We start from the raw sequence: 16,352 nt of genomic DNA on the forward strand, positions 1-16,352 counted from the left end.
GTGGTTCGTCACTTATTGATGTACGACCACGCTTAAATTCATTTACCCAGTTATAAACCGTTGCTAAGGCAGGGGCAAATGTGCCATGAACTGAGTCCAATTAATTTTTTATCTCATATGGACTTAAACCCTTTAAATGAAAATGTTTGATTACCGCTCTGAACTCGTTTTTTTTTTTCATTTTTCTTAACGAACAATTTTGTTTTTTCAATTGGTTATAAAAACACGTAAACTCAGAAGATGTGGACTGTGACTGCACCATATATCTAGTCGGGAGTGGTGCTGACTGAAAACAGATGATTTGCAGCGATTCGCGCGCCATCTGTTGGTCATTCTAAGGACTTATTGAACTACCCTCGTATTTAACTTAAAATTTAATTAATCCAGTTGAATATTCCATCATTTTAATTGAAAATTTATCTCCTTAATTGGAAATTAATTTTTTTAACTAAAAATAACTATTTAATGTTTGACTGAAAATCGATCTCTATTTTGTTGAAAATTTATGATTTTAGTTGAAAATAACTATTTTGTGGAAAAATTTCTTCATATTAATTTTATATTTGAAAATTAAACTACTATAGTTGAAGATTATTTGCCATTTTATTTGAAAATTCATCTTTTTGGTTGAAAAGTATTTTTTTTAAATTATAATTCAACTAATTCATTTGAATATTCCACCATTTTGAATGAAAATTCAGCTCCTTGATTGAAAATTAATTTTTTAAACTAAAAATTTAACTATATAATGTTTTGATGAAAATTTAACTATTTCGATTAAAGATTCGTTTGAAAATTCATCTTTTTGGTTCATAATTCAACTATTTCAGTTAGAGGTTCATCATTTCATTTGAAACTTTATCATTTTAGTTGAAAATAACTATTTTGTTAATAAAATTTTTTTAAATTAATTTTTTCTTTGATGATATAATTTTTTAGTTGAAAAATAAACTACTATAGTTAAAGATTATTTGTCATTTTACTTGAAAATTCATCTTTTCGGTTGAAAAAAAAAATAATTTTTAAACTAAAAATTTAACAAATCCAGTTAAATATTTTATCATTTTAATTGAAAATTCATCACCTTAATTGGAAATTAATTTTTTTAACTAAAAATTTAACTATTTAATGTTTGAATGAAAATTGATCTATTTTGTTGAAAATTTATGATTTTAGCTGAAAATATTTTTTGGAATAATTTCTTCAAATTAATTTTATATTTGAAAATTAAATTTTTTAGTTGAAAATTAAACTACTATAGTTGAAGATTATTTGCCATTTTATTTGAAAGTTGATCTTTTTGGTTGAAAAGTATTTTTTTCTAATTATAATTCAACTAATTCATTTGAATATTCCACCATTTTGAATGATAATTCAGCTCCTTGATTGAAAATTAATTTTTTAAACTAAAAATTTAACTATATAATGTTTTGATGTAAATTTATATATTTTGTTGAAAATTTAACTATTTCGATTAAAGATTCTTTTGAAAATTCATCTTTTTGGTTCATAATTCAACTATTTCAGTTAAAGGTTCATCATTTCATTTGAAACTTGATCATTTTAGTTGAAAATAACTATTTTGTTAATAAAATTTTTTTTAATTTATTTTTTTTTTTGATAAAATAATTTTTTAGTTGAAAATTAAACTTCCATTTTATTTGAAAATTCATCTTTTCGGTTGAAAAAAAATAATTTTTAAACTAAAAATTTAACAAATCCAGTTAAATATTTTATCATTTTAATTGAAAGTTCATCACCTTAATTGGATATTAATTTTTTCAACTAAAAATTTAACTATTTAGTGTTTGAATGAAAATTGATCTATTTTGTTGAAAATTTATAATTTTAGCTGAAAATATTTTTTGGAATAATTTCTTCAAATTAATTTTATATTTGAAAATTAAACTACTATAGTTGAAGATTATTTTCCATTTTATTTGAAAATTCATCTTTTTCGTTGAAAAGTATTTTTTTTTTAAATTATAATTCATTTGAATATTCCACCATTTTAAATGAATATTCAGCTCCTTGATTGAAAATTAATTTTTTTAACCAAAAATTTAACTATATAATGTTCAGATGAAAATTTATCTATTTTGTTGAAAATTTGACTATTTCAATTAAAGATTTGTTTGAAAATTGATGTTTTTGGTTCATAATAATAAAGTTATATAATAATAACTATTTCAGTTAAAGGTTCATCATTTCATTTGAAACTTTATCATTTTAGTTGAAAATAACTATTTTGTTAATAAAATTTTTTTTAATTAATTTTTTCTTTGATGATATAATTTTTTAGTTGAAAATTAAACTACTATAGTTAAAGATTATTTGTCATTTTATTCGAAAATTCATCTTTTCGGTTGAAAAAAAAAATATTTTTTTACTAAAAATTTAACAAATCTAGTTAAATATTCCATCATTTTAATTGAAAATTCATCTCCTTAATTGGAAATTAATTTTTTAAACTAAAAATATAACTATTTAATGTTTGAAAATTGATCTATTTTGTTGAGAAATTTTTATTTTAGTTGAAAATAACTATTTTGTGGAAAAATTTCTTCAAATTAATTTTATACTTGAAAATTTAATATTTGAATTGAATATTAAACTACTATAGTTGAAGATTATTTGCCATTTTATTTGACAATTCATCTTTTTGGTTGAAAAGTATTTTAAAAAAATTATAATTCAACTAATTCATTTGAATATTCCACCATTTTAAATGAAAATTCAGCCCCTTGATTGAAAATAATTTTTTTTAGCTAAAAATTTAACTATATAATGTTTGGATGAAAATTTATCTATTTTGTTGAAAATTTGACTATTTTGATTAAAGATTCGTTTGAAAATTCATGTTTTTGGTTCATAATTCAACTATTTCAGTTAAAAGGTTCATCATTTCATTTGAAACTTTATCATTTTAGTTGAAAATTAAACTACTATAGTTAAAGATTATTTGTCATTTTACTTGAAAATTCATGTTTTCGGTTGAAAAAATATATATACTTTTTTTAACTAAAAATTTAACAAATCCAGTTAAATATTTTATCATTTTAATTGTAAATTCATCTCCTAAATTGGAAATAAAATTTTAAACTAAAAATTTAAATATTTAATATTTGTTTGAAAATTTATCTATTTTGTTGAAAGTTTTACTATTTCGATTAAAGATTCGTTTGAAAATTAATCCTTTTGGTTAAAAATTCAACTATTCCAGTTGAAGGTTCGTCATTTCATATGACAATGTATCATTTTCATGGTGCAAAATTCATGTTATTGTTTGAAAATTGGACTATTTCGGTTGAAGATTTCTTCAGTTTAATTGAAAATTTGTAGCTTTGGTTGAATATTTAAATATTTTTTGAACATTTTTTTCTTTAAATATACTTTCTCGTTTGAAAATTTATTTACTCCATTTTTGGTTGAAAATGTATGTTTTTTAGTTGAAATATCAACTATTTCAAGATTAAACATTTCAGTGAAAAATTCATTTTTTCAGTTTAAAATTCAAATACTTGATTGAAAGTTGAATTCTTTTGTTAAAAATTCATTTTTAATTAAAAATTCAACTTATAGTTGAAGGTTATTTAACATTTTACTGGAAAATTAATCTTTTGTTGAAATTTCGTCTTTTTTAGTCGAAAATTAATCTGCTTAGTTGAAAATTTGACTTACAGTCAAAAATTTACCATTTACCTTTTTTTTTTCTTTAAATTAATTTTTTTTTAAACTGAAATCATAAGTATTCCATTATTTTGTTAATAGCTTGTCTTTTTTGCGTTGAAAATTCAATCATCTTGTTAGAAAATTCGTATTTTTGGTTTGAAAATTCAATTTTTTGTAAATTTTTGTTTATTTTTTGGTTGAATTATCTTTTGTGCGTTGAAAATTATTTTTTTTTTTACTGAAAATTTAATTATTTTGAATTTTATTTGGAAAATCATCTTTTGTTAAAATTTTGTCTTTTTTGGTCGAAAATTCATCTTCTTGATTAAAAATTCTTGTTTTTGGTTAAATATTCTTCTTTTTGGTTCAAAATTCAACTATATTTAGTTAACCAATTTTTTTTGGAAGATTCATTAGTTTACCTAAAAATCCATGAAATATTTTTATTGGAATTACCGAAAAACAAAGTGTTATTTTTGGTTGAAAATTTATTTTCGTTAAAAATCTGTCTTTTTGGTTGAAAATTCAACTACATGGCTTATTGAAATTAATTTTTCAGTTCATGATTTATTATTTCACTTAAAAATGTATTTCCTTCGTAGAAAATTTAGCTAATTTGTTGAAAATTAGTTTTTTCTTTATTGAAAATTAGTTTTTATAACAGAAAATGTAACTATTCCATTTTTCCTGAACAAATTATGTTTATTAATTGAAAATTCTTCTATATAGTTCCAAACTCGTCTTTTTTGGTCGGAAACATCCACAGTTTTATCCTAGAAAATTTATATTTTTTTGATTGAATTCCCCGATTTTGTTAAAATTTAAGGGTGTTTCGTTAACAAATTTTATGTTTTTTTTTTTAAATTTAAATTTTTTTGACTGCAAATGTAAGTATTAAATTTTTGGTTCAAAATTTCTCATTTTTTTGAGTTGAAAACTTTTGTTGCAAATTCGTGTATTTTGTTGAGAATTTGAAGTTGAAAGTTCACAAATTATAAAATGGGTATATTTTATAAATTAAATTAAATCTAGGTGGACGATTTGGTGGTGGAGGTGGTCGTGGAGGTGGTCGAGGTGGCGGCCGTGGTGGCGGTCGTGGAGGCGGCCGAGGAGGTGGTCGTGACAATGACAGAGGTGGCCGATTTGATCGGGGAGGTGGTGGCGGCGGAGGTGATCGAGGAAACAAATGGGGAGGAAACTCCAGTGGTACGTATATTCAAGTTTTAAAACTGAAAAAACAAAACTGTATATTGTTCATTTTAAAAAAAATTTATCTTGTAATTATGTCTCAGTCGCCAATATTTTGAAAAAATGCCCCTTACGCCACTACTTATTCACAATTGGCCGCTAATGCCCCTTTTCTTAAGTATTGTAATTATTTTGTTTTGCTATTAATTACTTTTTTTTTTAAATCGAAGTTTGATAAATATATTTTTTTCATTTGTTACAATTTTTCGAAAATTACCTGTGAATTCTACAAAATTAAGAAATTTTTTTCAAAATGTAGTGTCTTCCAAAGAAGGGTAGGTAGTACGATTTTTTTTTGACGTGAGAATTCTTGCTCTTTCAATTGATTCCTAAATTAAAAATACAAAATGACGGCTGCTTTTTTGTACCTTCTTGAAAGTGGATTTTCTCAAAGAATATGTTAAAAGATGTCTCTGTTCGTTCTTGGAAATAAAAAGATGGGGATTGTCGAAAAATCTTCTTTATATATTTTCAGGCATACCGCATCTTTTTTATTTTTTCTAATACTTAACAAAATTGCACGACGAATAAAAAAAATCCCAAATATCTACATTTTTTTAGAATTCGCAAGTAATCTTCAAATTGTTGTAAACAATCAAAAATAGAATTTGTGGCCAGACTGTTAATTTGTTGTTATTATTTTGTCCCTTTATTTTCACTCTTGAATGATTATCTAAAAAAAAAATTATTCTGATGCCATGACCGAGAATTTTCTTGATATTTCGCCTGATTTGACATTAAATTCATCACATTTAGGAGTATAAAATATCAAATTGGAAGCGTTCAAAATTAAAAATTAAGAAAACTTAGAATTGAAGAACTTTAACGTAAATAAGTTTGAAGTTTGACAATATTTAGACTTCAAGTATAAAAATTTCTTAATAACAGGATTCATATGTTATTAATATCCACAATGTCGACCAGAAAATATAATTTTTTCGACTTTATTATCAGTTAAATTAACAAAAATCAACAAACTAGAATCTAGGAATTATTCCACTTTGAAAGAAGCCTTAAAATTTAAAATTTTTAAATTCAGGAAAACTTGAGTTTAAAATTATAGAAAAAATTGTATTGAATAATTTTTTTAAACCTAGAAATTCCTGGGATTTAAAAACAGTTAAAAATTAAATTTATTGTATTTGGAGGAAATTTAATAATTTTATTGGAATTAATGAAGTAGGAAATAGTCTTCAAAGATTTTCTTTATGTTTCCAAATATTTCAAAACAGATTGTAATTAGTTTCTAAAAGACTCTTATTTTTCTGGACTGGAGTTAGCAGTAGCGTGAGGTTTAGAATTTTTTTACATTGTTTTTAAAGAAACCTGAAAAAAACCTTGAATGTAGAAATGAAATTATGTAGCAATAGTACATTTAAAAAAAAATCTTTTTATTCCATTTTTAAAGCAAAATATTTTATTCTCAACAAAAAAATGTATTTATGAAATCTACGGTATGAAAAGTTTCTTGTCTTTTCCTTTTTTTGAATAATTCCTCTTTATTCTCGTATTTTCAAAGAAACTTCTACTTTTCCAAAAAAAAACTGGTTTCCTTACACATATTTAGAAAGTTCTAACTTGGGGAAATTTTATTTTTTAATGTATAATTTGATATTATTTACAAGCAAAAACTGTCAAAGCTTTACTTTGTAAAAGCAGTTTTATATGAACGGATTTTACTATTTTGATGAAATTTTATTTATTTTTAAATGCATATACTATTTTTGGTTGAGAATTTATATTATTTAGTTAAAAATTCAACTATATTGTTGAATATTTATGCATTTTGTTTAAAATTCGCCCTTTCTGGTATCAAATTATCTTTAGTGTCGAAAGTTGATGAAAATTATTCTTTTTTGGTGGGAGATTCATCGTTTTAACTAAAAATACATCTCTGGTTGAAATTTCATTTTTTGATAAAGGTAAAAATAATTTTTTGAACTGAAAATTTAAACACTTTGTTCAAACTGAAAATTTAATTAATTCACTTGAATATAAATTTGCTTGAAAATTTGTCTTTTTTAGTTAAAAATTCATCATTTTTGTTGAAAAACAATTTTTTGCACTGAAAATTAGAATATTCAAGTTTTGGTTGAAAATTGAAATTACTTGAAATTAGTTTTTGAAACTGAAAATTTAACTATTTTCTTGAAAACTCGATTTTTAAGTATAAAATTCATTTTTTAAATCAAGAATATAACTTATTCAGCGGAATAATCCATAATTTTAGTTGAAAATGCTTTTTTGAAACTGGTAGTTAAATTATTCAATTTTTTGTTTAGAATTGATATTTTTCAGTTGTAAATGGAAGAAATTTTGTTGATTATTCAATAATTTTAGTTTCTTGGTTGAAAATTCATGTATTTTTTAGGAAATTCATCTTTCATGGAAGAAATTTAATCTTATTTGTTGAAAATAATTTTTTTTTTCTTTTTGAAAACTAAACTAGTTTAGTTCAAAATTCACCATTTTAGTTTTAAAACATCATCTTTTTCATTACGAATTCAAGTGTTTGAGTTGAATATTAATTATTTTTGTTGAAAATTCATCGTTTTTGTTAAAATTCTACTCGTTGGTTAAAAAATAATTTTTTTCTCTTAAAATTTGAAAAAATGTAAAGCAACATGTAGATTTTTCATGACTGAAATATAATTTTGAAGCGTTTTAAGGATTTTAAAACTATTTAAAATAAAAAAATTTACTTTTCAATTTTCAAAATTTTTAAATTCATTGATTGATTCTTTAATTTAAGAGCATTATAAATGATAACGTATTTTTTTGTATCTGTTTTAAGTTTTTAATTTTGAAATTTAGGAGTTTAACTACATTTAATTTAAAATTGCTCAGTTGAAAATTGATAGTAGCTTCAATTTTATGCGTGCAAATGATTGATAATATTTGAATACAAAATTGTTGAATGAAACCACTTTTAAAATTTAAGACAGGGTGGCCGCTGGACCGGGAAACCTTGAAAACCGGGAAATGACGGTAAATTTATTTTTTGATCGGGAATTTTACAAAATTTTTAGAATAAAAATGTTATGCAACTTTGTTTTCAACCGTTTTTTAATAATGTTCTAAATTGTGATTTTCATAAATTATCATATCATTTAGTTTATAATACTTAATTCGAAAATCTCTCACTTCAAAAATTTTCCATTTTAGATTTTTAATTTTTAAGCATATATTTTAATTTAAAGAATTTAAAAATGCAATTTGAAAGGTTAAAAAAATATTCAAAATTAGAAGTTTTTAAAATCGAAGATTTTTTAAATAAAATCTGGGTTTTGAGGATCCGATAATTTTATTTTTAAATAGACATTTTGATGATTTTATCAATAATATATTTTTAATTCAGTTTCAGGTATTCCTTTATATTATTTTTCATATTAAATTTAATAAATAAATTTATTAATACATTATTTCTATTAATTTTTAAAAAGAATAAGTATTTAATATTTAGCATTATTTCACTGTTAATTTAAGACGCGTAAATCAGAATCATATGTTTATAAGAAAACAATTTGAAATTTAATTATTTGATATAGGAAGATTTGAATTGCTTAAAATTTCGAAAAGGTTATAAACTTTTAACGTTACACTTTCTAACAACCTAAAAATTAATTTTCAACAAAGTTCAAGTTTCAACTAAGCATTTGAATTTTTAACCAAATTGTGAAATTTTTAGTTAAGAAATTAATTGTTAACCAATTTTTAATTAATGTAATTTTCTTAATTTTTTATAAGTTTAATTTTCTAACCTACAAGACAAATTTGCATGAAAAATGTATAAATTTTCTACTAAATAGTGGAATTTTCAACTCTTAAAAAAAGGGAATAGTTAAATTTTCAGATAAAGCAATTAATTTTAATCCAAAAAAGCGAATTTCATTAAAAAAAAGATGCTTTTCTAACCAATTAATTAAATTTTTAACAAAAATATGAATTTTCAACAAAGTTGTTCAATTTAGAAGAGAAAACGGCGATTTACCTACAAAAAAGTTGAATTATAAAAAAAAATTGAATTTTTCAACCAAATTGTTAAATATTCAAGCAAAACAGATTGAATTTTCTACAAAAACATTCAAATTTCAACCCGAAAATATTTATTTATGTGAGCGAAATTGTTAAGTTTTTATGTAGAAATAATAATTAGACACTTATTATTTGTAGAAAAAATTACAGTAATTTTAAGAGATTTGTAGAAGTTTTGAAAAGATTCAAAATTAATTAATAGCTTCAAATTATGTCAAGTAATTTAAACAAAGTGTGTCGACTTTTTCTTTAGAACTTCTAAATATATTTCAAAATTAATCGAAATTTTTCTACAATTTTCGAAAGTCCTGCAAGTTAAAAAAAAATCCTTAAAATCTTCCATGTTCTTTGATAAATTTTGTAATCTCTAAAAATCTTCTTAAACTTTCTGTTAGAATAATTTTTTCAATTTTCCTAAGAATCTTAAGAAAATTTTTTATTCTTTTCAAGTCTTTCACAATTATTAAAAAAATTATAAATTTTTTGTTTGAAATCTGCAAAAATCTATTTCGAATCTTTTTAAAACTTCTAAATATCTCTTAAAATTACTCTAATACTTTCACAAATAATAAGTGTTCTATTATTACTTATAAATTCAAATTTTTCTTTTAATTTGCAGAGTTTTTTCTAAAAGTTAAAATAAATTCAATTTATTTCGAAATATATTTAAAAGTTCTGACAAAAATTTCAAAAATTATTTTGAATATGGAAAAATTTAAAACCACTTCTAGATTTCTCAAGATTTTGAAATAAAATTTCAAAGCTTTTGAAGGATGTCTAGACTATTTAAAATAAAAATAATTTCACTTCTAATTTAAGAATTGTTAAGTCTAGTTTAAAATTACTTAAAATAATATAATTTTTTAAATTTTTTATAGTTCATTGCCTAAATCTTTAATTTAGACTTGAAAATTTTAACGTGAATTTATATTTTTGGAACTTAATCTGAATTTTTGAACTCTATAAATTATGAAAGTTCTAAATTTTGCAGTTTATTTGCATTTTATTTAACGTTGTTTATTTGAAAAGTGTTGAATTTACCTTCCATTTGGTACGTGTAAATTTTTGAGCATTTGGATACACAATTTTTGAATTGAAAAACTTTTAAACTACAATTATGAAAGTTTGAAATTCAAGTGTTCCACTTTGAATGCTTTAATTAGTTGTTTATTACCTTATATGGAAAAATGTTCAGAATATAGTTTGATTTTTTAAATTTCATTGGCCGTGAAAAATGTTTGCGAACCGGGAAATGACTGGGAATTTTTTTCTTTTATTAAATCGATCCACCCTGGAACCTGAAATTAATATAATGAATAAAAAATGTTTCCAGGTGGAGCGGGAGGATACGGCGGAAACAAATCCTTTTCCCAAAATAGCTACGGTGGAGGAAGTGGTGGAGGAAGCAACACTGGATACGGACAAAACAATTACAGACAACCAAATGGCTATTGAGAGCGCATGTAGTGAATGAAAACCGAAATACAATAAATAAACAAAAACCGGGATTGAAATATAATAATTTTCACCTAAGTTTTATGCAATATATTAATACAATTTTTCGTATACATCTGCTATTACTCTTTGTACATTTCAAAAGCGAGAGCTTCGTTCTGTTTTAGTACAACACACGACGTTGTAAGTAAAAATATTTTCCTTCTAATTTCTCACTTCGGAAAAAGGAGAAAGACAGTCGTAAAACAAAAGAAAAAGAGAATAATAAATGGATGAAAATATATTCCTTGTCTAGGTTTTTTTTTATCCTGGAAGTTTTTTTTTTTTTTTAAGTAACACTGACTCGTTGGCTGAAAAAATTGTCTACGATAGCGCTTAAAGAAAAAGAAAAAAAGGGAAGAAAGTGGCTACTCACCTGGAAAACTTGGAATTTACTTTAAAAAGTAAAATTAAATGATAATGGTTTTTTATAATAAAAATTTAATTTATTAATCATTATATGTATTATTGGATTTAACTATTTTGTTGATAGTTTAGTTTTTTTTTTTTTTTTTGAAATTAATGTTTTAACTGAAATTGTTTATTTTCGGTTGAAAAATGTTCTTTTTTTTCGTTGAATTACGCTATTTTTTATTTAAAATACAAATATTATGTTTCAAAATTCAACTCTTTGGATGAACGTTAATTATTTTAACTTAAAATCTAACTTTTCAATTTTTGTCAACAAATTAAACGTTTTTTGGTTAAAAATTCATGCTTTTGGATTAAAAATTCGTCTTTTTTTAGATAATAATTCTTCCGATTTGAAAATTCTACTATTATTTAAAAACTCATCTTTTTAGTTGAGAATAAATTTTTTTAACATAAAATGTAATTAATTCAGTTGAATCTTTCGTTATTTTACTTCAGAAATAATTTCTTTGACAATAAATTTTGTAAAAAAAAAATTTTTCAAATTTTGTCTGGTTGAAAATTTAACCAATTCGTAGATTAAAAAAAATTAATTTGTTGGTTAAAAAAAAACTAATAACTCCCTATTTGGTTCAAAATTTATCTTTTTGAGTTAAAAACGGTTTGATTGCAAATTCTTGTATTTTTTTTTTAGAATTCGTCTTTTTTAGGTACAAAATTAATCTTTTGTGTTGAAAATGTACCTATTCTATTTTTGGTTGAAAAATTATCTTATATAGTTCAAAATTCAACTATTTGGTTAAAAATTCATTTTTTGTTGAAAATTAATCCTTATAGCTGAAAATATAGCTATTTGATTTTACTTACAATTTTCTATTTTTTAACTGAAAATACAATAATTTTGTTGATTATTTATTTTGATCATTATTTTCGTAGTAAATTCCTATTTTTTGATGAAAAATCAATATTTTTTAGTTAAAAATTTATATTTTTGTTTGTTTAATGTAAATATTATTTAAAATTATTACATGTTTTGAAGATTGTATATTTTAATTGAAAATTTATTTCTTTGGTTGAAAATCTAACAATTTTGTCAAAAACTAGTTTTTTTTGGGTCGTTTAAAATTAATTTTGATAACTTCAATTTTCCTTAAAAACTTATGTTTTTTAATTTAAATGTTAATTTATTTTGTTTAAAAACCGTATTTTTTGTATAAAAGTTCAATTATTCAGGTAAAAGATTCATATTTTTGAATTGAAAATTCCATATTTTTTTGTATAAAATAAAAAAAATGGAGGTTAAAAAAAATTATTTTTTTTAAATTGATCTTTTTTGTTAAACGTAACTATTGTTTGAAGTTATTATTATTATTTTACAATTCTATACTTTAGTTGAAAATTTTATTCTTTGGTTGAAAATCTAACAATTTTGTTGAAAATTAGTTTTTTTATCATTGAAAATTAATTTTTCTAACTAAAAATGTATGTTTTTTTAATTTCAATATTAACTTATTTCGTTTAAAATTCTTTTTTTTTAAATTCAATTATTTGGGCAAAAGATTCATATTTTTGAGTGGAAAATTCCATATTTTTTGTAGAAAATTTAAAAAATGGAGGTTTAAAATAATTTTTTTTTATTGAAAATTTATCTTTTTTGTTGAATGTAAATATTATTTAAAATTATTACTTGTTTTGAAGATTCTATATTATATTTGAAAATTTATTTCTTTGGTTGAAAATCTAACAATTTTGTCAAAAACTAGTTTTTTTTTGGTCGTTGAAAATTAATTTTGATAACTGATAACCTAACTTAAATTTTCCTTCAAAACTTATGTTTTTTAATTTAAATGTTAATTTATTTTGTTTAAAAATCGTATGTTTTGTTTAAAAATTCAATTATTTGGGTAAAAGATTCATATTTTTGAATTGAAAATTCCATATTTTTTTGTAGAAAATAAAAAAATAGAGGATTAAAATAATTTTTTTTTTATTGAAAATTTATCTTTTTTGTTGAATGTAAATATTATTTAAAATTATTACTTGTTTCGAAGATTCTATATTATATTTGAAAACTTATTTCTTTGGTTGAAAATCTAACAATTTTGTTAAAAATTTTTTTTTTTTTGTCATTAAAAATTAATTTTTATAACTTCAAATGTAACTTTAATTTTCCTTAAAAATTTATGATTTCTAATTAAACTATTCATTTTTGTTGTTGTTTAAAAATCGTATTTTTTGGTTGTAAGTTAAGTTATTTTGGTACAAAATTAATATTTTTGGGTGAAAAATATATTACTTTTCTGTAGAAAATTAAAAAACTTGGTTTAAAATAACTTTTTGTGGTAGAAAATGAATGTTTTTGTTAAAAATGTACATCTTCTATTTTTGGTTGGAAATTTATCTTTCGTAGTTGAAAATGTGACAGGTTTAAAGTTCAACTATTTGATTAAAAATTCATTTTTTGTTGAAAATTAATTCTTATAATTGAAAATATAGCTATTTCAATTAACTTAAAAATTTAAACTTTTTATCTGAAAATACATTAATTTTGTTGAAAAATAGTTGTTTTTTTTTAGTCAAAAATTCAATTATTCTCGTAGTAAATTCCTTTTCTTTGTGGAAAAATCAATATTTTTACTTGAACACTTATATTTTTGTTTTTTTAATGTAAATATTATTAAAAACTTACTTTTTTTGAAGATTCTATATTTTAGTGGAAAATTTATTTCTTTGTTTGAAAATCTATTTTTTTTTTGGTCGTTGAAAATTAATTTTGATAACTGATAACGTAACTTAAATTTTCCTTCAAAACTTATGTTTTTTAATTTAAATGTTAATTTATTTTGTTTAAAAATCGTATGTTTTGTTTAAAAATTCAATTATTTGGGTAAAAGATTTATATTTTTGAGCGGAAACTTCCATATTTTTTGTAGAAAATTAAAAAAATTGAGGTTTAAAATAATTTTTTTAATTGTAAATTTATCTTTTTTGTTGAATGTAACTATTGTTTGGAACTGTTATTATTATTAATTTTTTTAATGATTCTATATTTTAGTTAAAAATTAATTTCTTTGGTTGAAAATGTATCTATTCATTTTTTCCTTGAAAAGTTATATATTTCAATTAAAAATTCTTTTGTTTATATCTTGTATTTTTTCATATATTAATATAAAATTAAGTAAAAACGTGTTTTTAATTGTAAAAGTAGCATAATATGCATTACTAGATATAAAAATTGTTTCGGTTGTTTTTTTGTTAAAAATTAAATATTTAACTTAAAAAAATTTATTTATTTTGTTTAAAAATCGTATTTTTTGTTGTTAAACTTCGATTATTTTTGTCTAGTTGCAAGTTTATGCACTTTGTTGAAAATTCGCCTTTCTTCATAAAAAACTCATCTTTTTGCTGAAAATTAATTTATTTTGTTGGAAAATTATGTTTCGTTCAAGAAAACATATTTTTTGTAGAAAATTTGTATTTTTTAGTTCAATTTAACTATTGTTTGAAATTATTTTTTTGTGATGAAAATTATTTTAAACGAAATATAATTATTTCGTTTTTTGTTCAAAATTTAGCTTTTCAAGTTGAAAGTTTGTTAAGTAAATATTCGTAAATTTTGTAAAAATGGTGCATTTTTGGTAGAAAATAAATGTTTTGGATTGAAAATAAAATTATAGATAAAAATTTATTTTCTTTTTATCGAAGATTCTATATTTTAATGAGTCATTTATTTCTTTTGTTGAAAATCTAACCGTATTGTTGAAAATTAGTGTTTTCTTTATTAAAAATTAATTTTTATAACTAAAAATGTAACTTCTATTTTTGCTTAAAAATTTATGGTTTTCACTTTAAATTAATGTATTTTAATTTAAAAATAGTAATGTTGAAAATTCGTCTTTTTTATAGAGAATTAATCTCCTGAATGAAAAAATAATATTTTTTAATTAAAATTTAAATACTTGGTTAAAAGTTAAACTCTCTTTTTACAAATTAATTTTTTGGTTAAAGACTCGTCATTTTAATTGAAAATTTATATTATTCTGTTAAAAGTTCTTTCTTCTTAGTTGAAAATTAATTTTTTTTACTCGAAATTTAACTATTCAATTTTTGGTTAAAAATTTATCCATTTAGATGGAAAATTCGGGTTATTTAAAGAAAATTAATCGCTCTGATTGAATGTAAATGTAATTATTTCATTTTTTATAAAAAATTGATGTTTTTTAGTAGAAAATTCAAATTTTTCTTTAAAAATTCGCCTTTCTTGGTTGAAAGTTAAACTGTTTTTTTTTTAAATTGATCTTTCTGGTTGAAATTTAATTTGAAATACTTAAAATAGAACTAATCCAATTAAATATTCCAAAATTTTAGATGAAAAATCATCCCTGAGAAATTCATGTTAAATCAAAAAGACATATTTTCTACAAATCAGTTTAATTTTTAAACCAAAAATATCAATTTAAAAAAAAAAATGGAATAGTTATAATTTCAGTTATAAAAATTAATTTTTCATTTTTAAAAATGCAACAAAATAGTTAAATTTTTCAGTAAAGAAATTGACGTTTAGTACATGGATTTTCAACGAAAACAATATAAATTTTCACCAAAAAATGTAATAGCCGTAATTTCAGTAAAAAAAAATTAATTTTAATCAGAAAATCAAAGTTTCAAAAGAATAGTTAAATTTTCAATAACCAAAAAAAAGGTTTTTGATTTAAAATATTGAACTGATGATATTTTTAACAAAAATGGCGAATTTAAAAAAAAAAGTTAAAATTTTCACCAATGAAATCAACTTTGAACAAAATAGATGAGTTTTCTATAAAAAAAGAAAATTAATTTTTCAAACTGAAATTTTAACTAATCAGGTTGAATATTCCATCATTATATTTAAAAATCCATCTCTTCGATCGAAAATTAATTTTTCAACAAAAAATTTTACGAAACAATGTTTGGTTAAAAATTTATCTTTTCTCATAAAAAATCTATCGATTTTGTTGAAATTTCGTCTTGAACCAAAATTAACCTTATTTTTGGTTGAAAATTCAATTATTACCATTTTAACTGTTAAAGATTGATCAATTTAACTGAAAATTCAGCTTTTTGGTAGAGAATTAATTTACATACTAAAAATTGAACTTCAAGTTTGAAACAAGTTTGAAACAACATTTTAATGTTTGGTCAAAAATTCATATATTTTCTTGAGATTTTGTCTTCTTTGTTTCGAAATTAACCGTCCTGGTTGAAAATTCGACTATTTCAGTTACAGGTTCGCCAATTTCATTACATGAAAATTTAACTTTTTATTTACAAATTTAACTATTCCAGTTAACGATTCGTGATTTTAATTAAAAATATATTGAAGTTAGTAATTCCCTTTTTGCTTCAAAATGTTGATTTTTTTTGTTGAAAATTTTAATATTTTATTTTTGTTTGAACATTAATCTTTTCTATTTAAAAATTAAATTATTTTGTAGAATATTCATTTTTCTGTCGTTGAAAAATAATTTTCATAACTGAAAATAAAGCTATTC

The 16,352-nt window shown here is 21.3% G+C and overlaps 1 protein-coding gene across 2 annotated transcripts in view; it reads left to right on the plus strand.

Moving 5' to 3' along the window:
• The window catches only part of LOC117168868 (ATP-dependent RNA helicase dbp2-like), a 36,354-nt gene extending 25,661 nt beyond the window's left edge, over nucleotides 1–10,693 (plus strand). For both annotated transcript variants that reach the window (XM_033354750.1, XM_033354751.1), the window contains 2 exons: nucleotides 4,705–4,878; nucleotides 10,289–10,693. In XM_033354750.1, the coding sequence (XP_033210641.1) occupies nucleotides 4,705–4,878; nucleotides 10,289–10,410 (296 nt within the window). In that variant the 3' untranslated portion in view covers nucleotides 10,411–10,693. The remainder of the gene's footprint in view (nucleotides 1–4,704; nucleotides 4,879–10,288) is intronic.
• The last annotated feature ends 5,659 nt before the right edge of the window (nucleotides 10,694–16,352 follow it).

Source organism: Belonocnema kinseyi, chromosome 3 (assembly GCF_010883055.1).
Source record: "Belonocnema kinseyi isolate 2016_QV_RU_SX_M_011 chromosome 3, B_treatae_v1, whole genome shotgun sequence".
Taxonomy (NCBI): domain Eukaryota; kingdom Metazoa; phylum Arthropoda; class Insecta; order Hymenoptera; family Cynipidae; genus Belonocnema; species Belonocnema kinseyi.